General features: G+C 35.9%; 1 protein-coding gene across 14 annotated transcripts in view; it reads left to right on the forward strand.

The window, feature by feature from the left end:
• PPHLN1 (periphilin 1) overlaps window positions 1–25,801 on the forward strand; it is a 194,350-nt gene that overhangs the window by 89,251 nt on the left and 79,298 nt on the right. For all 14 annotated transcript variants that reach the window (XM_077170606.1, XM_077170614.1, XM_077170608.1 and 11 more), the window contains 2 exons: window positions 2,460–2,579; window positions 11,874–12,014. In XM_077170606.1, coding sequence (XP_077026721.1) covers window positions 2,460–2,579; window positions 11,874–12,014 — 261 coding nt within the window. The remainder of the gene's footprint in view (window positions 1–2,459; window positions 2,580–11,873; window positions 12,015–25,801) is intronic.

Below are 25,801 nucleotides of genomic sequence, written 5' to 3' on the forward strand. Positions count from 1 at the left end.
TCATAGAAGGTTCTTTCTTCACTCTTTGCTAGAGATAACTCATAATGGTTGTTTTGTTTTATGCTATAACATTCTCTTCAACGCAGATAGCAAAAAACCCACATTGGATGTTTATTTTTTTCTTGGATATTTGTGTGTGTGTGTATACACATGTATGCTTTCCTCCTATAAATTACTTTTTTTTTTTTTTTTTAACTTTATTACCTTTTTAACTTCATAGATGGCAGGGCTCTGGGGCAGGATCTTTAGGCCCCTTCAATAATTGTATATATGTTCCATGTGGAATTATCATTATTATCTTCCAGTATATATGACTGGTTAGTAATTTGATGAATTAAATAAGCTGTAGAAGGAAAGGAAGGACCTTTTTCATCCATAGAACTAGTTTTCAGGCCCAGTTCAGCGTTTCCTAGTGACTTTGGAGAAATCATCAAATGAATGCCTTTGGAGACATTCTTTTTCCTGGGTCTATAAATTGGGTTAGTAAAGCCTACCCTAGCCACCTTAATGAAATTCTACTTAATTAAAATACTTTTTTGGTGTGCATATAAAAGCACTTTATAAATGGTAATGGGCCGTATGATGGGGAATTTTACTGTCAGGGAGGTATATTTGGAATCAGTGAATGTTACTTCAAAGAAGAGAAAGGGCCGCAGTTAGGGGCGGCAGGACTAAATTGATGAACATGTATGCTAATAGAATGGAATTGGTTACCTTAAGGGCCATAAGGAAAGAGTTTTTCTAATATATACTTTACAATTTTGTATCTTATTCAATGACATAGGTTTTCGTACAGTATTATGGGACTCTTATGTGATCCAGAAAACACATTTTATGTCCTTCATGTTTATATTGACCCCATGAACTGTTTGGTATTCATCAAGTATATTTTATTATAATAGATTTGTATGAATGAATATTGGAAAGTAAGAAAAATTTGAGTACTTAGCATTATACTAAATTCTTTAAGCTTGTTACCTCTCTCAATTCTTGCAATTACTTTAAGTGAATATTAATAACCCCCATTTTGTAAATGAAGATGCCAAGATGCACAGTGTCATTAGTTATAAGTATAAAATCATCCAGCTAGCAAGTGGTAAATCTATAATTCAAATCTAGGGTCTCTTTCCAACTCCAAAGCCTGTACTTTGTTTAGTGTTTAATGAAGTTAAGGGAAGTAATAGTGGTGGTGGTGATGGTGGCAGTAATGCAAAATGAAAGTTTTGTTTAAAAATTTACAGATTATGTAAATAGCATATCTGGAAATTTCTGTTGCATTAATTTGATGAAGTTATTGATGAAGTTATTCATTTCAATTGATGAGGTTATTCACTTCACTGTATATAAGTAAAAATAGAAAGTTGAAATCCAGCAGTGTCTTTTTTATTCTAAATACAGTTAGCTTATGAGTTAATTATTACTGTCTTTTTTGCCTTGTTATATAGATGAATTTCTGAAGTTTTATGTAAACAAAATTGAGTCCGATCTAGTTCAAATGTCCCGAAGGAGTTGCTACTTAAAGGAATTCTACGTTGAGTATTTTTGAAACAGCAAATAAAGAATTTGTCTATATGTATAAGAGTAATTAAAAAAAAAGAGTAAATATATAAAAAAAAGAATTTATCTGTTCTCCATATGTTCTAGTTTGCTAGCTGCCAGAATGCAATATACCAGGAATGGAATGGCTTTTTAAAATGGGAATTTAGTAAGTTGCTAGTTTACAGTTCTAAGGCTGAGAAAATGTCCCGATTAAAACAAGTCTATAGAAGTGTCCAATCAAAGACATCCAGAGAAAGAGACCTTGGTTCAAGAAGGCCGATGAAGGTCAGGGTTTCTCTCTCAAGTGAGAAGGTACATGGCGAATGTAGTCAGGGTTTCTCTCTCAGCTGGAAGGGCACGTGGTGAACAAGGCATCATCTACTAGCTTTCTCTCCTGGCTTCCGGTTTCATGAAGCTCCCCAGGAGGCGTTTTCCTTCTTTGTCTCCAAAGGTCGCTGGCTCGTGGATTCTCTGCTTTGTGGTGCTGCAGCATTCTCTGCTTTCTCCCTAATCTCTCTTTCTCCAAAATGTTTCCTCTTTTATAGGACTCCAGAAAGTAATCAAGACCCACCCAAATGGGTGGAGACACATCTCCCCTAATCCAGTTTAACAGCAACTCTTGATCACTCAAGATCACATCAAGATGTGACTCCCTAAATCACATCTCCAGGGACATGATCTAATTACAGTTTCAAACATACAGTACTGAATAAGAATTAGAAGAAATGGCTGCTTTTACAAAATGGAATTAAGATTAAAACATGGCTTTTCTAGGGTACATACAACCTTTCAGACGGGCACACCATATAAATTTAGAGACTTGTATGATTTTAAGTAGAAATAGGGACGTACCTCTTAATGTATTTGAAGTTTAAAAGCCCTGGCAAATCGTAACATAAATGATATTTTATTTTTATTAGGTATTAGATAAGCCAAGTAGGCTAACTGAAAAGGAGCTTGCTGAGGCTGCAAGCAAGTGGGCTGCTGAAAAGCTTGAGAAAGCAGATGATAGCAACTTACCCGAAATTTCTGAGTATGAGGTATGGTATAATTTCTCTTTTATGTATTATACCTGAAATTTTGTCTGAACTTCTAATTATTTGAAGTAAAATGTTTGGTTTGTTTTAGTACTTCTAAGTATTACATTTAGGGAAAATGTCATCATGAATTATTAAAATTTACCAAACAGAGTAGTAATCTGAGTATAAAAGATTCTGAATTAAGTAGTCATACTGTGTCTGAATGTCTCTAGTAGTTTAGGAGTATAGTCATATTATAAATACGGAGTTTAAGTGAAATGGATTATTTATATCCTTTGTAATGGGTTTTGCTATTATAAGTATCAGGAAATGATGGTAAGCTACTGGTTATAAACCAGTGAATTCAGAACAAAAATCTAATTTACATTTGAATATTGGGCTATATTTATCCCACATGTTACACTTTATACAGAAAAAATGAGAGCATTTCTGGGGCCATAGAGAACTGCTGGTAAAATGTTTGTATTGAATATTTGAAAATGAATTTTAAAGGATCTGTACAACCTGAACATCTCTGATAAATATAGGCCAAAATAAGCTTTTGGCTTCAGGATATGGATGAATTATATTGGTAGTGCTGGCAGGAAATCTAAAAATCCTTGTACATGATAAATTATTTATGTTTGAACTTTTGGTTGACTTTATGTAAATTTATTTGGTAAAAAGATCAAGCAGTGGAATTCATATAAAAATTATATACCTACCTGACAATGAGTAATAGATACTGCTCAAAGAAAACGCAAACCCAGTCAGTACTTACCCAAATAGAGGCTTTCTTTTTAAAATGCTGTTCTGTCATTTAGATACTAGTAATTCTTAAATAGGTCAATGTTTCCTTGTTATTGTAGCTATAGTAATAGATATTTATGCATGTTCTTGAGTAAATGTATCACAGATATCAAGCAGTCCCTCTTTGGCATTTTCCGAGATGCATTTAAAAGCACAAACAATACAGAAAACATTTTGGTTGTTGTCTTTAATAATTTAAAATAATGGCTTTTATTAATAATAGACCTGTGTATCTCAAAATTGACCTTTTAGACTTGATATTTTTCTCAGAGAACTTATAACCAAAACCTCCCAACAGACTAATTTCATGGTTGCTTCAATTAGCAAGGTTTTCGCCCCTATTTATTTATTTATTTTGCGTGGGCAGGCACCAGGAATATCATTTTTTATGCTATACACTTTTTATTTTTTCATTACATGGACAGGCACCAGGAAACAAACCTGATCTCTGGCATGGCAGGCAAGAACTCTGCCAGTGAGCCATTATACTATTCACTTTTTATAAAATCTCACTATCTTTCCCAAATTTTAAATATTTTAATTGTGCTCTTTCGTTGTTTGAATGGATCTTGATTCAGTATTCTATCAGTCGTCTTGGATCTGGAAAGACTTTTATTTAGTCTTGTTTTTCCTCTAAAAAAACCTGAGATTAACTTCATATGTTTGGTATCTGGCTGTTCACTATTAATGTTGAGCAACAGCATCAATTTCATAGCATAGTCTAAAATACTTTTCAGTGAATCATCAGTAAGGAAATTTTTATACCTGTCCCCCCCCTCCCCAAACTTAATCCCACCATATCTTATTCAACATTTTGCTGGGATAGTACCACTTTTCTTGGGCAGTGATTAAACAGTTACTCGTTTCAGTTGTCCATGCTTTTTAGGAAATAAAATTTTGACCTTGGTCTCATAAACTCAAATGAGCTTTGAAAGAAATTGTAGTAGTTAAAGGCGACTTTCTTTGATGCCAGGAAAGAATTTGGCATAGTACTGCTACTCGCTTGTTTGTGTGTGTGTTTAAATCTAGTTGTGGCCTTGCTTTTTTATGCTAGCTAGGTAATATTCCTTGTACTTCAGTCCTAGGAATTTTTTTTTGTTTTTAAATTCTTATTCTAGTAACATATATGCAAGTTAGAATTTCCCCTTTAAACCATATTCAAATATACAATTCAAAATGTATCACCAAACTGTTTTGTGTTTTTAAATAGGGTGGGATAAAGAGGGACAGTTTGATATTTTTGATAGATTTACTTCAGATTATGCATAAATATCTGTTATTACAGCAACAATAACAAGGAAACCTTGACCTTTAAGATATCTGTTCTTAAAGCAGTGGTTGGTATTGCTGTAAGTTTTGGAATTAACATATGAGTATAGTTAAATGTTGTCTTTCATTCATTTAATTTTTCTCTTTCCATCAAAAGTGTTTCTAAAAAGTATAGTAATCAGTTGTGGATTTTTATGAGATCATTTTTTCATTAATGAATTATTACTCTAAAATAGAAATGATCTTTATTACCTTGTGGGCTTGCTTTTCAGTGATTTTAATACATTTTGAATAAATTTAAATAAACACCATAGAAGGAAGGTGTTTTAGCTTCCAAAAGTTGAGCCTTTTTCCATTCTCTCCTTTTCTATATTTGTTTATGTGTATGCATTCCTCTCACTTCCGTTTGGACATTTTATTCTCTGTGTATCTTGACTAGGATATGTGGTTTCTAAATATTTTCTCCCATTGTATAGGTTGTTTTCTTTTTGTGATAAAGTCCTTTGATGCATAAAAGTTTTTAATTTTGATGGGGTCCCATTTATCTGTTTTTTCTTTTGTTGCCTATGTTTTGGGTGTAAAGTCTAGGAAACCATTGCCTGACACAAGGTCCTAAAGATGCTTCCCTACATTTTCTTTTAGAAGTTTTATAGTTTTGGTTCTTGTATTTATGTCTTTGATCCATTTAGAGTTGATTTTTCTTAGATGGTGTGAGGTGGGGGGTCGACCTTCATTCTTTCACAAATGGAGATCCTGTTTTCCAGTACCGTTTGTTGGTACTGTTGAATGAACTTGGCACCCTTGTCAAAAATCGTTTGGCCATAAATGTGAGGGCTGATTTCTGAGTTGTCATTTTGATTCCATCTATCTGTATGTCTGCTCTTGGGTCAATACAATGCTGTTTGGATTACTTTGTAATAATTTTTTAAGATTGGGAAAGTATGAGTCCTCTAACTTTATGCTTCTATTTTAAGATGGTTTGGGTTCTTTGGGACCCCTTACCCTTCTATATAAATTTGATGATTGGTTGTGGAAATTCTGATTGGGATTATGCTGAATTTGTAAGTCACATTGGGTAGAACTGACATCTTTTTAACATTTTTTATTGTGATATATAACATATATACAAGAAAGCAAAAGATTTCAAAGTACATTTTAAGAAGTAGTTATAGAACAGATTTAAAAGTTTGGTATGGGTTACAGTTCCACAATTTCAAGTTTTTCCTCTAGCTGGAGACTAAAAGAAATATCAGTCTAATGATTCAGGAGTCGCTCATTTGTTAAATTCTGTCTTCTCTGTTGTAACTCCTTCTCCTTTGATCCTTCTCTCAGTTTTTAGGGATATTAGGACTATCCCCAGTCTGACTTTTTCATGTTGAAAAGGAGTGTCGACAGTATAGGGTAGGGGGATGGAATTAGATGATATTCTTGGATAGGATGGCTCTAGCCTATGAATCACCTGGAGATTATAGGTTTCTGGAAAGTAAACTTAGTGTATGAAACTTTTGTAGAATCTCAGCTAGAGCCCTAGGTGTTCTTTAGGGTTAGCAGGAATGATTTTGGTTGGGGTTTAGTACACCATGGTATGCTAATTTGCAGTATGTAGCTGAAGCTTGCAAAAAAGTAGCCTCTCAACTCTATTTGAACTCTTTTAGCCACTGATAGCATATTTTATTATAAGAATCGATGTTTTAACAATATTTAGTCCCCTAGTCCATGAACAGGGAATGTCCTTTCATTTACTTAGATGTTTGATTTCTTTTAGCAACGTTTTGTAGTTTTCTGTGTACAAGTCCCTTGGTTAGATTATTTCTAGATATTTGCATTTTTTAGTTGCTATTGTGAATGGAATTTTAAAAAATTTTCTCCTCAGATTGCTCATTACTGGTATATAGTAACACTACTGATTTTGGGTTGTTGATCTTGTACCCTACCACCTTATTGAATTTGTTACTGAAGCTTTGATGTAGATTTTTTCAGGATTTTCTACATATAGGATAATGTCGATCTACAAATAAGTAAAGTTTTACTTTTTCCTTTTTAATTTGGATGCTTTTTTTTCATACCTAATTCCTCTGCCTAGAACTTACAGTACAGTGTTGAATAATAGTGGTGACAGTGGGCAGCCTAGTCTTGTTCCCAATCTTAGAGGGAAAGTTTTCAGTCTTTCACCATAAAGTATGATGTTATCTGTAGGTTTTGCAGATATGCCCTTTATTATGTTGAGGAAATTTCCTTCTATTTCTAGGTTTTTAAGTGTTTTAGTCAAAAAGGTACTGGATTTTGTTAGATGCCTTTTCTGCATCAGTGAAGATGATCATGTGGCATATTTTCTACATGATCTGTTAATTCTGTTAATGTCGTATATTACATTAATTGTTTTTCTTTTGCTGAACACCAACCTTGCGTACCTTGGATATATCCTACTTGATTCTGGTGAATAATTCTTTTAACATGCTGTTGGATTTGATTTGGTAGTATTTTTTTGAGGATTTTTGCATCTATATTTATAAGAGACATTAGTCTGTAATTTTCTTTTCTTGTGATATCTGTATGTGGCCTTGTTATGAACATAATGTTGAACTTGTAGAATGAATTAGGGAGTGTTCCCTCCTCTTTAATTTTTGGAAGAGTTTATGTTCAGTTTTCTTGTAACGTTTAATAAAATTCCCAAGCCATCAAGTCCTGGTCTTTTCCTTTTGGGGAGATTTTTATTTTAATTGTTTAACTTTATTACTATTGTACCATTTATACAATTACATATGACTTCTGTGTATCCATTGTATATCTTTGCATGTGCTTATTTTTCATTTTCCAATGAGTATTGTGTTGGTGTCTGGGATAGAATGGAAGAGAAATTGAAACTGCAATAAACAAAGACTTTTTTTTCTTTCTTCATTTCCATTGACCGATAAAGAGAACTATAGGAGCACTCACACAAATATGCTTTTGGGGAGATTAACTCCCTTTTGGGGAGATTAACTTTTCATGAGAAATCTAGGTAAGCTATGTAGGATGACAGAATGTTTATTGCTCCCAAAAGTATCTGAAGAGGAAGAATGTAATAGTGATACCAAGATACATTTGGGCAAGCTAAGTGGGCTCTTTCTGAAAGTTGGCATTTATCTGCAACGTTGAAAAAATATCAAAATAAAAAAGACTGTTAGATTAAAAAGAAGATGTAGGAAATACTTCTTTCATAAAGATCTCATTGCCTTGGCCTAAGCCCTGTAGGCAGAATCAAACATACTGCTTCCAATCCCCATTGTAGAAGAAAAGATATTACATCTTAGTGATGCTGGTCATGTAACAGCAGTCCAGGTACAGCACACTTTTACTGTTAATATCTAGCGTTTATTGATAAAGTTAACTGAAGGTATATTACAGTTTTCTCCAGAAAAATACTGTTTGGATTCTCCCCATCCCCTCCCTCCTCTGATTGAACAACATACCTTGTTTTGCCTCAGGCAATATGTTTCATTACTTCCAATTAGTAGAATAGCTAAGAGGAGAAACAGGTTGTTTGTTTTTTGTAGTGTTACTGTTTTCCATAGCTGTTCTTATTGGTCTTTCTACTCAGCAGGTTTAACCTCATCCTCTGGAGGTGCAGGGGCCTGGGCTGTAGGTATAAAAGTAGATATTTCTGTGGCTGTTGGGGCTTCCTTGGAAGCTGGAGCAGCCTCAGTGCTATTAGGTTTTAAGACTGAAGCTGGGGCCCCATCACTTTTTCCTTCCTAGGTAGCCAGAGTTGTCTGAGCCGTTTTTTTTTTTTTTTTGGTTTTTTGGTTTTTTGTTTTTGTTTGACTCCCCTTTCTCCTTGCTCTTGTCATCCACTTTAGTGGGTGCTGTGGTTTCTGCCTTGGCGTTAGTACTGACCTTGAAAGCTTTAGTGGCATCACCATTGCAGAAGGAGTAGAGGCTACAATGTGCTCTTGCTCTGTATCATTTGGGAGTTCAGGTTTGGCTTCCACTGTTCCCTCCATCCTCTCGGGTTTGGCCTTCAGAATTTTTTCCTTGTCTGCAACTGTGTCTTTGTCTCCTTCCTTTTCTTTGCTCTTGTTCACAGTGTCCCAAGCCTCCTTTGGCTTCTCCTTACTCTTATTCACCTCTGTGATTTCCACAGGCTCCTGGGTCTCATTCTCCTTTTGGACTCCTTCTTCTTTTGTCTGTGTTCCTTTAGCTGTCTTGTCTTTGTCCTTAATTTTATCCCTTCTTGCTAAACTTGCCTCCCATCTTGAAGTTCTTTGCTCAACAGCAGAAGTTAGAGTCCAGGTTGGAAAGTTTTTGATTACTAATTTAATCTCATTAGTAGTTATTAGTTTGTTGATCTTCTGTTTCTTCTTGAGTCAGTGTAGGTAGTTTGTGTGTTTTTAGAGTTTGTCCATTTCATCTAGGTTATCTAATTTGTTGGCGTACAGTTGTTCATAGTATCCTTTTTTGTTTTATTAACTTTTTAAAATTGTGAAATATATATATATACACACACACACACACACACAAAAGCAATAAATTTCCAAGTACATTTCAACAGTACTTATAGAACAAATTTTAAAGTTTGGCATGGGTTACACTACCATGATTTTTTGGTTTTTTTCTTTTAGCTACTCCAAGACATGGAGACCAACAGAAATATCAATATAATGATTCAGCACTCATATTCATACCTCACTGTTATAGTCCTCATTCTCTTTAAATAACATATATACATAAAAACAATAAATTTCAGAGTACATTGCAACAGTTAGTTGTAGAAAAATTTCAGAGTTTGGTATGGGTTATGATTCTCCAATTTTAGGTTTTTATTTCTAGCTGCTCCAAGGTACTAGAGGCTAAAAGAAATATCAGTATAACGATTCAGCACCCATACTCATTTGTTGAACCTGACCTTCTCTGTATAACTCCACCATCACCTTGATCTTTCTCCCATTCTTTAGAAATATTTGGACTATTCCCATTCTAACTTTCTCATGTTGGAAGAGGCTGTTGATAATATGGTATAGGAGAATGGAATGAGTTGATATTCTGGAAGGGCTGGCCCCTCTGCATTTCAGGACTTATCTGGTCCAGGGACCCATCTGGAAGTTAAAGGTTTTGGAGAGTTACCCTAATGCATGGAACCTTTGTAGAAACTTACATAATGCCCTAGATAGTCTTTCGAATTGCTGGATTGGTTTTATTTGGGTTTTGGCAAGTTATGATAGGAAGCGATGTCTAAATGAAGCATGTGTAAGAGTGACCTCCAGTGTAGCCTCTCAACTCTGTTTGAACTCTTTCAGCCACTGATACCTTAATTGTTACACTTCTTTTCCCCCTTTTGGCCTGGATGGCATTGTTGATCCCACAGTGCTAGGGTCAGACTCATCCCTGGAAGTCATCTTCCACACTGCCAGGGAGACTTTCATCTGTGGATGTCATGTCCCACATAGCAGGAGAGGGCAATGGTTTTCACTTGCAGAGTTGGGCAAGAGAGAAGGAGGACACATCTGAGCAGCAAAAGAGGTCCTCTGGAGGTGACTCTTAGGCATACCTAAGAGAAGCTAAGGTAAGCTAAGCTTCTCTGCTATATACATAAGCTTCACAAGAACAAGCCTCAAGATCAAGGACTTGGCTTATTGATTTGGGAGTCCCTAATCATAGTCCTTTTTATTTCATTGGGATTGGTAGTAATGCCTCCCTTTTCATGTCTGATTTTATTCAACTGTGTCCTTTCTTTTTTTCTTCATTAGTCTAGCTAAAGGTTTTTCTATTTTATTGATCTTTTCAAAGAACCACCTTTTGCTTTTTGTTGATTTTTCTCTGTTGGTTCTTTTTGTTGTTCTCTGTTTCATTTATCTCTGCTCTAATCTGTTATTGCCTTCCTTCTGTTTGTTTTGGGTTTGATTTACTCTTCTTTTTCTGGTTCTTCTAGTTTTGAGATACACTTCAGAATAATGTGTATTTTTTTCTTATTTTTGTGTGAAGGGTTCTTTATATGTCTGTTAGGTTTGGTTGGTTCAGAGTCTTGTTCAAGTCCTGTGTTTCCATATGATCTTCTGTGCAGATGTTCTATCCATTATTGAAAGTGGTATATTAAAAGTCTCCTACTGTTAGTATAGTAGGAGACTTTTTCTCCTTTCAAATCTGTCAGTATTTGCTTCATATATTTTTGGGCATCTTTGTTAGCTACATATATATATTTATAATTGTTATTCCTGCTTGTTGAGTTGCCCCCTTTTTCAGTAAATAATGGTTGTTTTCATCCTTCCTGTTTTTGACTTAAAGTCTTTTTTCATCTGATGTTAATAAAGCTATCCCATTCTCTTTTGATCACTACTTGTATAGAATTTTTTCCTCATCCTTTCACTTTTAACCTACTTATTTCTTTGAACTTAAGCTGAGTTTCTTGTAAATAGCATATGCTTGGGTCATACTATTTCATCCATTTTGCCAGTATCTCTGTTTACCAGTGAATTTAATCCATTTACATTTAAAATGATAATGCAGGAAATTCTTCTGCAATTTTGCCTTAGTCTTTGTGAATCTTATGCCTTTTTGGTACCTAATTTCTTCTGTTAATACCTGCTTCATGTTTATTTGATTTTTTGTATTATATTGAGTCTCTTTTCATTTCTGTCTGAATGTAATTTTCATATGTTTTCCTTGTGGTTACCATGCGTTAAAATTTAACATCCTAAATATATAACTATATTTGATTTGATACCAACTTGACTTCAATAGTGTAACATATATTATTCCTGTACTTTCTGCTTCCTTCCCCTGGCCTTTAATGTGTGAGAGTGGAGGGTGGGGAAACAGAGAGCTGTTTCTTAATGTTTACTGTAATTAGCCAGCCTCTTCCTCCAGCTCTTCGTAGATGCTACGGAGTGTTCTGCTGGACTCCATAGTTTTGAAATAGTTTCTTTATACATTTCCCTGAATGTTTGGTTGGAGGGATTGAGCTTCCTACTCAGCCATCTTCACATAATCTACCCTAACACTCTTAATGTAGTATGAAATATATTTTTGAATACAATAAATCTAGGGACTTTCTCTTACCTGAATAAAAATGTAGCAATTATTTCCTCTTTAATCATCTATATTCATGATGCATAGTAAAATTGAAAATGTTTTCTTATAACAGGTTAAGCCTAGCAGGTAAAAAAAAAATAGTCTGTCAGTTAGTGCCTGTGCACAGTCATTTGAAATACTATATGTCGTTTTAAAAAACAATTTATATATTTCTAATTATTTTTAAAGGCGGGATCCACAGCACCATTGTTTATTGACCAACCAGAAGAACCTGAGTCAAATGCACCAGATGGCATAGAATTATTTGAAGACAGTCAGCTAACCAGTCGCTCTAAAGCTATAGCATCAAAAACCAAAGAGATTGAACAGGTGAGAATCCAGTTTTCTTAAAGTACATAATCTTTTGCCTGTAGCATGTATCACCTGGCACAATTACAGTAGAAGGTTATTGAATAAATATGTTTAGTCTTTTTCCAATTGTGAATTTCAATTTTTAAAATTGTGAAAATTGTTTCAATTGATTTCATTAATTTTGATCAACATAGCCCTCATTGCTGTTTCCTTTTTTTTTTTTTTTTAAATAAAAAGCAAGCTTGTTAGGGAATATTAATATTCTAGCTAGTATGAAACAATAAAAACTGCCAAACCTAATAAGGATCACCTTAAAGAAAGTTGAAATATTCCAGAAGGTTAACATATGTTATTTTTCAATATTGGGATTATTGTCTGTTTTGCTGTTGTTTTCCATTATACTATTAATCATTTTCCATAGTACGCATTTATTGCTTCTATAATGGGTGCGAATAAAATAATTTTAAAGAAAAAAATAGATAATTATTTAAATCTAATCTTTTAAATGATGTCAATCTGAAAAGTTAAGATTTTGTTTTAACATGGAACTATTATCTACCTCTACCTCACAGTGTGTAATTATTTTATGAGGATTAGATTAGATAAAATGTGAAGTAAATTGAATGAAGTAAAATGAAAACATGTTGTACAGATGTTAGTTTTTGATGTTGCTCTTCCTCTGCAATGCTCTGAGCAAATGTCATTGCATTGTTTTATGTTCTTCAAAAAACTGTTGGGATTAAAAAACAAGAAAAACTATTAGAGATAGAAGAAGAAAATTAAGTCTTTTCTCTAGATACTATCCAATTTCCATATCGATTAAAATCTGTTTCCCTTTGTTCGGTAGGGAAGATACCAATTAGGTCCTTGATATGATCACCTTAAGATTGTATTGATTCTAAACCAATGGCATAAAGAACCAGGGTAAGAATTTTGTCATACAAGCCAGTTGAGTTTCAAAACGGATAGGTCAGTAGTGTCAGATGCTTGGAGGAATGTAAGAAAAATGGGGACTGAGAAAATCATGTTTGATTTGGTAGGATGCTGAGACAGTGGGTGCCTTTGAATATATCAATTAAATGAGTATGTAAATTAAAGGTCCTGACCCACTGTTTGCTCATCAGATGTATCTCCAACTTGAATCTGAATGTTATTGCCCTTTATAAAATAACTGATCTTCTGTCTCTTTACTCTGACATGTTTTCGGGGGTAGCTTTTTTTTTTTTCTTTTTTAAACCACTTGGGACATGTTTGTTTACTTGTCTCCCCTTAGCATAATGCAAGCTCCGTGAGAGCAAAGTTTTATTTACTGCTTTATCTCTATCTATCTCTTAGAGCAGTTACTGGCAGATAGTAGATATACAAAGTATATTTGTGGAATGTATGACAGATGGGGTCACTGGCCTTGGAAATGACCTTTGAATATCCCTGAGTTACGTGAAATCACAGACTGCATCTTAACCTGACCACCTAGCACAATATGTAGACCCAGTACTTACTTAGTGCTGTATAAGCGTTTTTTGGACACATTTATGATTTAATAACTTATTTCACTTTTCCATCAAAATTGCAGTTCTTTAAAGGAGACAGATGTGTTCTTAAGAATATAGCTGATAAAAGAATTTGACTGAAATAATGAGGGGAGAGAGTATTTTTGGGTTGTTGTTTATTAATAATTTCCACCATCTCCTCTCATTGTTATTCATTTCTGATCAATATGATCTTGGAAAAGTGCTTTACCAGTCAGGTATAAAGCCTGGTTTTTACTAGAAAGTAATTTAGCATGTAAATGTTTTGTAGTATTTTATAGAAACCTCCATGTTTGACCTACAAGTATGGTTATATTTTTGTTTTCATCTGTCTGTTGTTTAAGCAAAGATGCAAAATCTGACACTAAATCATATTGTGAGTATTACAGCATTATGGATGAACTAAAAAATCAATACAAATATAAAATAAATATATTTTTATTAAAATAAATATATTTTAAATATATTATTTACAAAATAAATATAAAATATTTATATTCTTCTGTGACTAGAGAAGTAAAATAATTCTTAAAAGGACTATAAAATAGAAAACTTAATTGTGTTAAGTATTGGAATGCAGCTCCTTTTTTTTAAAAAGTGTTTTATGCAAATTGACATTCCATAAGGCTATCCTCATACAAATCAAATTACAAAATATTCAGAGCATTCAGAATTTAATATATGTTAGTGTACCATCTTTCTTCTCCAAAAGTAAAAAATCTACTTGTTTTAGTAATACAAAAAGTCTTTATAGAAAGGGCAATACAGCAGTGGTTCAATGGTGGAATTCTCGCCTGCCATGCCAGATACCCAGGTTTGATTCCCAGTGCCTGCCCATGCCAAAACACACACAAAAAAAGTCTTTAGAAAGTCAAATCCACTGTCCATTTGTGTGGAGTAAGAAACCTACATCTTCATTTGTTTCATGGAATCCGTGTTAAAAGAACCCTGTCATGGCTGTATGTTATCATAGCATTCTTGTATTAATCCATTTTCCTAAATTCTTCATATTGGATTTCCATCTTGATTTGTCAGTGGTAGGGTCCATTTGAGACTCTTCAAACTAATAGTGGGAGTGCTTCTAGCAACCACTGTTACTTTGTATCAGTCCTTGGGAGAATTCATTCTTAGGATTCATATTTTGTAACATAAATACAGACTTTTCCGAAGATTTCCTTCATCCTCAAAGATTTTAAGTAGGCCTTGGCTATCCATTGCAAGAATAAGTTTCATAGGGATGACCCCCAAGATTGAGGGCTCAGCCTGTTGATTTGTCTTCAATGCTTTTGAAAATGTCAGAAGTTCTCCCAATGGATAAGTTGAATATTTGTGTGAATATTTTTGCTTAGTTGTTCCAAAGTCTCTGTCTCCTGTGATGTTTTAATTTAGCCATTAGGCTGGGCTATATCTGTCTGTATCTTCATATCCTTTATTATTTATGGTATCTTTGTGGTCTGTAATTATCATGATAGAATTACTTTGGAGGTTGGTTTCCTTCAGTAATCTAAAGTTTTGTATTTGCTTGACAGGCGTGTAGCAAGATGCAGGGCATGGTTCAGAACACGGTGGTGTGGTGGGTTGTGGCACAGGGGTAGACACAGGGTAGGGGCGCTGCTCTAGTGCTCTGGAGTGTGGTGTGTGGGCTTGGGTTTTTGAGGGGGCAGTATGGGGGCCTTGGGAGTAGGGTGCATCTGGGGCAGACTAAGAATGCAGGGGCAGGGCACAGTATGGCGGGACATGGAGAGAGGGCATTACGAGAGGCAGATTGGTGGGCTGTGTTGTGTGTATGCATGCGGGCAGGTTTACATGCAGTGTGCAGGTATGCGCGTGGAGCCTGGAGGGTGGGTTTGCATGGGGCAGGTGCTTGGCGGTTGGGGTTCTGGTGTGGGACCAGTGGGTGGGGTGCAGGTGCACGCCTGCACAGGGTGTGAGGTGAGTCAGGGTGCCGACTGAGACATCCATTTGAACATGTACGGGGCATGGGTGTGCAGATCTTGGGAAGTTTTGGGGCTGGGTCAGGGTGGTGGGGCACATGTGTGCAGGCTGTGGGTGTCCTCAGGGACCTGGTGCATGGTTGTGGGGCATGGGTGTGCATGGTTTGGAATCCAGAGCATGGTTGTCCCTGTGCATGGGAAGTGGGGTGTGGGACATCAGTGGATTTGGGCACCGGTTGTGGAGGTGGTTTTGGGCAGGGGGTCATTCCTGTGTGGGGTGGGGTGGGGTGTGCGGCATGGATGTGTGTAAAAGCCGGGTTGATGGGGCACATACACACATGTAAACTCCTGCGGGGGTAGGTGGGTTGGGACATGCGTGCGTAGGTCATGAAGTAGAGTGGAGGGCAGGTACTCCCGGGCCTAGGGGAATAGAGGGGTCTGGTGTGTGTGCACCGGTGTGGAGTATGTTTGAGTTGGGATGTGTGCCTGCATGGGGCTTGAGGGCTGTGGACAGTAGGTAGGGGTGAGCCTGGGCCTGGGTGTGTTCCTGAATGGGGCTCTGTGGGCAGGGCACAGGTGTTCTCGTGCACAGCACTCAGGAGGCTGTATTTAGCCTGCAGGGGGGTGTGACTGGCAAAGGGCAGGGTGCAGGTATGTATGTATGTCCTGTGGGGTGGGGCAAAGGTGTGTGCTGGGATCAGGGCTGGGTTAGGGGTAAGCTTGTGCATGGGAGCCATGGTGAGGATGCACAAGATGTGTGGGACTTGCAGTGCCAGGGGTGGGGCTTAGGTGTGTGGGTCACGAAACTTGGAAGGGGGGAATGGTGACACGTGTCAGTGGGGTGGCATGCTTGGGTGGGACACATTCATGGAACACGTCTTTGCTTACTTACTAGTCTCTATCTTCCTGTCCTGCACTCCTGGAGGTTCTTGGCCTCTGTTTGGAAAGTGGTGAGTTAGGTTTTTTGCACTAGTTGGATGATGGTCTTGGGTTCTCTGCATCTCAGTTCCTCAGCTTTTTTAATCAGGGCCTCCTCATGTGGTATAGAAGACCCTTTCAGTTCACTTCCCCCTGGAATTGCTGTACTGTCATCTTTCTGTTGCTTCTCTAGCTGTTCTTGCAGCAGGAGTGAACTCAGCTTATCCTATTCCACCGTCTTCCTGGAAGTCCTACTTTATTGATGTTTATTCAGTACCATTGTGATCAGAGAATATATTGTTTGATTTTGCTATATTGCTATTTATTGATACTTGTGTTAGTTTGCTAAAGCTGTCAGAATGCAGTATACAAGAAATGTAATGGCTTTTATAAAGGAAATTTATTACTTTACAGTTTTATAGTCCTAAGGCTATGAAAATGTCCAAGTTTTCAACAAGAGGTTACCTTCATGTAAGAAAGGCTGATGCTGTACAGAATACCTCTCAGCTGAGTAGTCACGTGGCTGGTATTTGCTGGTCCCTTGCTCCTGGACTCCAATGCTTTCACCTCCATGTCCTGTACTTTCCTCCCTAAGTGGTTTCCTGTCCTGTGGGCTTTACTTAGTTCCTCCAGGATTAAAGTCTGGATTCTGGCTTGTTTAGTGTCTTGTGGGAAGGTACATGGTGACGTCTGCTGGGCTTTTCAGTGTCTGGGCATCACTGCTCACTCTGTTGGCCCTCCATGCATCTCCAAACATCCATGTCTATCTCCTCTGAAGCAGCTGTTCTCCAAGCATCTGCATCTGCTCTGAGCTTTCTCTAAAATGTTTCGTCTTTGAAAGAACTGCAGTAAACTAATTGAGACCTACCTGAATTGGCAGTAAAACCTCTATCTGACCTTCAGGCCACACCTATAATTGGTCACGCGACATCTCCTTGGAGATAATCTAATCAAAAGTGTTTCCACCCTCCAATATTTTAAAAAATATATTTATTGATATATTTCAACATATAAACAGTCCATACATAATGTACAATCATGACTCTCAAAATCATCAGATAGTTGTGTACTCATCACCGTGATCGTTTTTTAGGACATTTGCATCACTCCAAAAAAGAATTAAAAAAAAAAAAAAATCAAATGCATACATACCATTCCCCTTACCCCTCCCTCTCATTGACTGCTAGTATTTCCATCTACCCAATTTATTTTAACTTTTGTCCCCATATTATTTGTTTATTTTTTATCCATGGTTTTTACTCATCTGTGCATCCCTAGATAAAAGGAGCATTGGTCACAAGGTTTTCACAGTCACAAAGTCACATTGTAAAAGCTATATTGTTATACAATCGTCTTCAAGAATCAAGGCTACTGGAACACAGCTCAGCAATTTCAGGTACTTCCCTTTAGCCACTCCAGTACACCATAAACCAAAAAGTTCACCCTCCAGCATTGAATCAGGATTAAAGGAGATGGTTTTTCTGGGTACACAAACCCTTCAAGTTTGTGTGCACAACACTTCAAGTGTAATATATTTTCATGTTTCTCCTTTCAGTTTGTTGGGTTTTGCATGTACTTTGAAGTTCTGTTATCAAGTACATACATATTTCAGATTCTTCTGTCTTCTTTATGAAATAACTCTTTTATCATTATGATATATTCTTTATTCCTGGTAATAATCTTTTTTTTCATTCTGCAGTTTACTTTGATATTCATAAATAGCTATTCCAGTTTCCCTATGTTTAGGTTTGCATTGCATATCTTTTTCTACCTGTGCTGGCTTGAAAGGAAGTATGTCCCCTAGAAAAGCCATGTTTTAATCAAAATGCATTTTGTAAAGGCAGAATAATCCCTATTCAGTACTGGATGTAATTAGATCATCTCCCTGGTGATGTAATCAAATCAAGAGTGATTGTTAAACTGGATTAGGTGACAACATGTCTCTACCCATTTGGGTGGGTCTTGATTAGTTTTGGAAGTGCTATAAAAGAGGAGACATTTTGGAGAGAGAGAGATTTCTGAGAGAGCAGAGAATGACCTAGCCACAAGAAGCAGAGTCCATCAACCATCGACCTTTGGAGATGAAGAAGGAAAATGCCTCTTGGGGAGCTTCATGAAACAGGAAGCCAGGAGAAGAAGCTAGCAGATAATGCCATATTCACCGTATGTCCTTCCAGATGAGAGAGAAGCCCTGACTATGTTTGCCATGTGCCTTTAAAACCCTAACCGTGTTCACCATGTGCCTTCTCACTTGAGAGAGAAACCCTGAATTTCATTGGCCTCCTTGAACCAAAGTTTCTCTGGATGCCTTAGATTGGACATTTCTATAGACTTGTTTTAATTGAGACATTTTCTCAGCCTTAGAACTGTAAACTAGCAACTTACTAAATTCCCCCTTTTTAAAAGCTATTCTGTTTCTGGTGTATTGCATTCCAGAAGCTAGCAAGCTAGAACACTACCCATTTAATTTTAATCTGTTTGTGTCTTTATATTTAAAGTATTTTTTTTTCATAAATACCATATATTGGAACTTGCTTTTGTATTCACTTTGATTCTATCTGCTTTGTAATATGAGTAATTAGTCTATTTTCATTTAATTCAAATTTGGTGGTTAAGATGCAAATTCCATTATAATATTTGTATTGTATTCATCCCAGTTTTGTTCTTTGTTTCAATCTCATTGACTTCTTTGTCTTCTGTTTTTAGGGAATTATATTTTCTTTTCTTCACTATTTCATTCCATTTTTTGTAGTTTCTTTTTGACTATACCACTTTGTTGTTTTTTTCCACATTTTGCGCTTTGTTTTTTTTAGATCTGATTATAATATATATTGTTATCACCCTTTACCTTTAAGCAATAATGTACTTCTCCATGAAAAATGTTGCAGCTTTATAATTCCAGATATCTGCTTTCTCTGTGTTTTTGTTTTCTTATATTTTAACCCTACAGCACATTGCTATTTTTACTCTAAGCAGGTAATTGTCTCTTTTTTTTTTTTTTTTGGCATGTGCAGACTTCGGGAATCGAACCTGGGTCTCCAGCATAGTAGGCAAGAATTCTACCACTGAGCTATCCTTGCACCACCAATTATCTTTTTTTAATAACAACTTTATTGATACATAATATGCATACCATATAATTCCCTAAAGTGTGTAAGTCATTGCTTTTAAGTATAGTCCCAGAGAAAGCAGCCATCAACACAATTTTGTAGTGGTAATTCTCTTTTCTTGTTGATCTTCTGTTTTGCTTTCCAATATTAAGAAAGCGGGGTGTTGAAGTCTTTAACTATTGAATTGTCTGTTTTAATTGTCTCCTTTAGTTTTGTCTGTTTTTGCTTCATGTATTTTGGGCCTTTCTTGTTAGGTGCCTATATGATTAAATTCTATTCTCCTAAGGGATTGACTCTTTTATATTCTAAAATGTCTCTCTTTATCTCTCATGATATTTTTTGTTTTAATGTCTATTTTGTCTAATATTAGTATAGCCACTCCAGCTTTCTTATGGTTACTGCTTGTGTTATCTCTAACTTTCATCCTTTTAATTTCAACTTATATGTTAAATCTAAAGTGTCTCCAGTAAACAGCAGGAGGTTTAGAAAATAGTCTTTTTTTTTTTTTCCTGTGTGCGGTATGGTGGGACCACATTTCCTTATTTTTCCATGTGAGTATTCTGTTACTGCAGCAGCATTTGTTGAATTTTTTTTGTTTGTTTGTTTTGGGGAGCGTGCATGGACCGGGAATTGAACCCAGGTCTCCCACATGGCAGACAAGAATTCTACCACTGAACTACCCTTGTATCCCCCTCAAAGAGTCTTTAAAAAAATTTTTTTTAAAAATTTTTTTAGTTTGAAATATTTTCAAACTTACAGGATAATTACAAAAATAATGCACACCCCATACTGAGAACCCAACATACCCATATTGCCCCAGATACTCAGATCTACCAGTTTTAACAATTTGTCACATTTACTGTATCATTCTATTTATTTATATATCTGTCTATTTTTCAATCTGTTTTCTGAACTCGAGTGTAGGTTATATACGTTATGTTCCTTGAACACTTAATGCTACCATGTATATTTCCTAAGAAAAGAATATTCCCTTACATAACCACCTGAAAAGTAGGTATTAAGTTAAAAAAATTCAACATTTATATAAAGTTTACACTGAAAATTCAGTTTTTTCATATGTTACAATAATGTGCCTTTGAGCCCTTTTTCCTCCCTTGCTCGGTCCTATGCAGAATCATGTATTGCCTTTAATTGTCCTTTCTCTTTGGTTGTTTGCCTACCCCCCTTCCCTCCTGCCCTCAGTCCCTTCCTTGCTCCCTTCCTTCCTTTTTTCCTTTCATTGTGGAAATATGTGTTATATAAATGTTTCTTATCTCAACCACTCCCAAAACACGCCATTCACACATTCAAAATATTGTGTTATTCTTACCACCTTCCTTTACCAAAAGTTTCTCATCTCCCCAAACAGAAAGCCTACATCCATTATGCATTAAATCCCCAAACTCCGTACCCCTGGAAAATGTACTCTGATTTCTGTTTCTGAGAGCTTGTGCAAATTTTATGCATTTGTCTTTCACATGCTATAGGAAGTAAAAATGGACCTATATATCAAAAATACAGTAATACTGTCATTTATATTTATTCATGTCATTAACCTCACAAGAGATCTTTGTTTCAGTTTGTTCTAATTGCCTTTGGTCTGTTGTCTGTTGGCCTTTCTTTTTAACCTGTGGAACACTTTTTAGCATCTCCTGTAGGGCCAGTCTAGTAGTGATGAACTCCCTCAGGTTTTATCTGGAAATGTCTTAATCTCTCCCTCATTTTTGAGAGATGGTTTTGCCAGATCAAGAAATCTTTTGACAGTTTTTTGCTTTTAGCACTTATGTAGGAGCACTTCTTGCCTCCATGAGAAATTAGTATTTAATCTTATTGAGGCTCCCTTGTCTGTGACATGTTGCTCTCTCTTGCAGCTTATAGAATTCTCTATCTTTGGTAGTCTGTGTTTGATAATAATATGCTGTGGCAGAAGTCTGTTTAGGTTAGCCTCTTTGGAGTTCTTTTGAGTGTCTTGGAGGTATATATATATTCACTGGGAACTTTTCAGCCACTATTTCTTTGAATATTTTTCTGCTGCCTTCTCTTTTTCTTTTTCTGGAATGTCAACAATGCATATATTTGCTTTCTTGATGGTATCCCAGAGGCTTTGTTCACTTGGGGTGTTTCCATCTTTTGGCAGTTGGGAATAATGTCACCATGAACATTGAAGTGCAGGTGTGTGTTCGTGTCCCTGCTTTCAATTCTCCTGCTACTATATACCTAGTGATGAAACTGCTGGATCGTACTGTACTACTCTACATAGCTTCCAGAATACAGAACTGCCAGACTGTCTTCCACAGCAGCTATTCCATTTTACATTCCTACCAGTAGTGAATGAGGGCCCCTATTTCTCCACATCATCTACAGCACTTGTCATTTTTTTTCAATAGCCATTCTAGTGGGCATGAAGTACTATCTCATTGTGATTTTGATTTATATTTCCCTAAAAGCTAGTAATGTTGGGCATCTCTTCATGTGCTTTTTAGCCATTTGTATATCCTCTTAGGAGAAATGTCTATTTAAGTCTTTTGCTCATTTATTAATTGGGTTATTTGTCCTTTTATTGTTATTGTAGGATGTTTTAATGTAGTCTAGATATTAAACTCTTGTGAAATATGTGGTTTCCAGATACTTTTTCCCATTGAGTAGGTTGTTTTTTCGCTTTCATGACAGTCTTTTCTTGCATAAAAGTTTTTAGTTTTGAGAAGATCCCATTGATCTTTTTTTTTTCATTCATTGCTTGTGCCATGTGTATAAAGTCTAAGAAACTGTTACCTAACACAAGATCTTGAAGATGCTCCCTTACATTTTCTTCTAGGAGTTTTATGGTCCAGCCTCTTATATGAAGGTCTTTGAGTCATTCTGAGTTAATTTTTGTTTAAGGTGTGAGTTAGGGATCCACTTTCATTCTTTTGTATGTAGATATTCAGTTCTCTCAGCACTATTTGTTGAAGAGGATATTCTATCCCAATTGAGTGTTCCTGATAGTCTTATCAATAGTAAATTGACCATTGATGTGACAATGTAGTACTTAATTCTCAGTTCAATTCCATTGGTCAGTGTTATCTATCTATATGGTCTATTTTGACCACTGTATCTTTGCAATATGCTTTGAAGTCAGTAAGTGTGAGTTCTACAATGTTGTTGTTCTTTTTCAAGATGTTTTGATAATTGGGGACCTTAGCCTTCTAAATAAATTTGATAGTTGGCTTTTCCCTTTCCTGTAAAATAGGCTGTTGAAATTTTAATTGGGATTGTTTGAATCTGTAAATCATTTTGGGTAGAATTAATATCTTAACAATATTTTGTCTTTCAGTCCATGAATGCAGAATGTTCTTCCATTCATTTATATCTTCTTTGATTTCTTTTAGCATTGCTGTTTGGTTTTCTGTGTACCAGATTCTTTCTATCCTTGGTTAGGCTTATTCCTGGATATTTGATTCCTTTAGTTGCTATTGTAAATGGACATTTTTCTTGTTTTCCTCCTCAGATTGCTCATTACTAGTGTATAGAAGCAGTACTGGTTTTTGTGAGTTGATCTTGTGTCCTGCCACTTTCTTGAATTCATTTAATAGTTTTGTTACAGATTTTTTGGCTTTCTATATGTGTAGGATCTGTATGTGTGTGTGTGTGTGTATATATATATATATATATATAAATCTATATATAGGATCTTGTCATCTGCAAATAGTGAAAGATTTTCATTTTTGTTTCCAATTGGAATACCGTTTGTTTGTTTTTCTTGTCTAAGTGCTCTAACTAGTATTTCTAGTACAATGTTGAATAGCAGTATTGACAGTGGACACTGTTTCTTGCTCCAGATCTTAGAGGGAAAGTTTTCAGTCTTTCACCATTGAGTATGACATTAGCTGTTTTTTTTTTCATATATGCCCTTTACCATGTTGAGGAATTTTCCTTCTTTTCCTATTTTTGTTTTTATTAAGAAAGAATACTGGGTTTTGGCAGCCTTTTCTGCATGATAATATGTTTTTTCCCCTTCATTTTTGTTAATGTGGTATATATGAATTGATTTTCTTGTATTGACCCACCCTTGCATAACTGGGATAAAACACAATTGATCATGGTGTATAATTCTTTTAATGTGCTGTTGGTTCTTTTTGCAAATATTTTGTTCAGAATTTCTGTATCTGAATTCACTAGAAAAATTTGTCTGTAATTTTTTTTCTTTTTTAATATTTACCCTGTCTTCTGATACACCTTAGTCCTATCCAGATCAGCTTCATTCATATCTCTATTCAAAGTCTGATCCATTTTTCAATTTTTTAAACAGTTCCTGTATGGAATGCTGCAGACTTTCATAGCTTCAGAGCTCTGACTCTGCACTTCGGGTGTCACATAAATACCCACAGTTTTGGGAAAGACCCTGTTATATACAGACAGCTCAGTATCTCAGAATTTAGAATTAACAGTTGCACCTCTTGAATATATGTAACTGTTGTAAGAGCATACAATCTTGGACCCTTTACAGTAGGCCCCAGCCTAATAACCCATGCTCTCAACTTTGGCTCACTGAGTTATATGTTATAGTTACTCCATATGAGTGAGACATGATAATATTTGTTTTTGTTCCTGACATTTCGTTCAACATACAGCCCTTTGTTTCATTCATCTAGTTGCATGCTTTACAACTTCATTCCTTCTTGCAGCGGCTCAGTAGTCCACTGTATGTATACACTAGAGTTCCCCCTTCCATTTCTCATTGTACCCTTGGGCCACTTCCATTCGTTTTGGATCACCAACACTGCCACCAGAAATACCAGTTTGAAAATGTCCATCTCTGTCCCCACACTCAGTTCCTCCAGGTACAGCACAGCAGGTTTTCAGGATCATATGGCAAACCCTCCCCTGACCTCCTGTGGAACCATCACACTGCTCTCCAGGGAGCTACACTTCTCATTTCTCTACTGACAGTGAATAGGTACATCTCTTTCTCTGCATTTTCTCTAGCACTTGTTTCTCTGATCATTTTTTAAAAATTTTATTCACACTGCATACAATTCACTTTAAGTGTATAGACATGCCTTCACCATCATACTCTATCTGAAAACATTTCCTTTCACAAAGAATCCATACCCCTTTCCCAATCCCCCGCCTGTTGACATTTAGTTTTGGCATAGTGCCTTTGCTAACATTCAGTGGAAGCATATTACAATGTTACTGTGACTGTAGACCCTAGCTTGCATTGATTGTACTTTTTCCCAAATACCATCTATTTTCAACATCCTGTAATACTGACATGCCTTTGTTTTTCTTCCTGCAAAAACGTTTTTTATTCTACATTTAATCACCATCATTGTCCACTCTAGTCATTCCTAAATTATACCATTTCAGTTTTTATCTTCTGTCTTACCTTCTGATTTCATATGTGCCCCCAGCCCTTCTCCCTCAACCATACCCACATTCAGCTTCTTTCAGTGTATTTACTTTATTGTGCTACAGTCAGGTAGTAGTGTGCTATCCATATCTGAATTTTTATAATCTTGTTGCACAATCTGTATTCCTTCAGCATCAGTTGCACAATCTCTACCCTATTTCTATCTCCTGATAACTTCTGTTCTTAACTTCAGTTCTCCAAGTTCACTCGTTAATGTTAGTTCATATTGATGAGACCATACAGTATTTGTCTTTTTGTTTCTGGCTAATTTCACTCAGCATAATATCCTCAAGGTCCATCCATGTTGTTACATGCTTCATGAATTTATTCTGCCTTACAGCTGCATAGTAATTTCATTGTTTATTATGCTTGTTTAGCCACTCATACGCTGATGGATGTTTGGGCTGTTTCTATAACTTCACAATCGTAAATAATGCTGCTATAAACATTGGTGTGCAAATGTCCGTTTTTATCCTTGCACTTATGTCCTTTGAATATAAGTATAAGATTACAGTGGGATGGCTGGATCATATGGCAGTTCTATACTTAGCTTCCTGAGGAACTACCAAACTTCATTTTACATTCCCACCAACAGTGGCTAAGTGTGCCTCTTTCTCCACATCTTCTCCAGCACTTGTTGATTTCTGTTTTGTTTTTTTTTTGATAATGGCCATTCTAGTTGGTGTAAAATGATATCTCGTTGTTTTGATTCGCATTTCTATAATAACCAGAGAAGTTGGGCATCTTTTCATGTGCCTTTTAGCTGTTGTTTTTCCTGTTCTGAGAAGTGTGTGCTCATGTCTTTGGCCCATTTTTTAATTGGATTGTTTGTCTTTTTGTTATTGAGTTCAAGAATCTCTTTATGTATTCTGAATACTAAACCCTTATCTGATACATGGTTTCCAGATATTGTCTCCCATTG

The sequence above is a fragment of the Tamandua tetradactyla genome, chromosome 7 (genome assembly GCF_023851605.1).
Source record: "Tamandua tetradactyla isolate mTamTet1 chromosome 7, mTamTet1.pri, whole genome shotgun sequence".
Classification (NCBI taxonomy): Eukaryota; Metazoa; Chordata; class Mammalia; order Pilosa; family Myrmecophagidae; genus Tamandua; species Tamandua tetradactyla.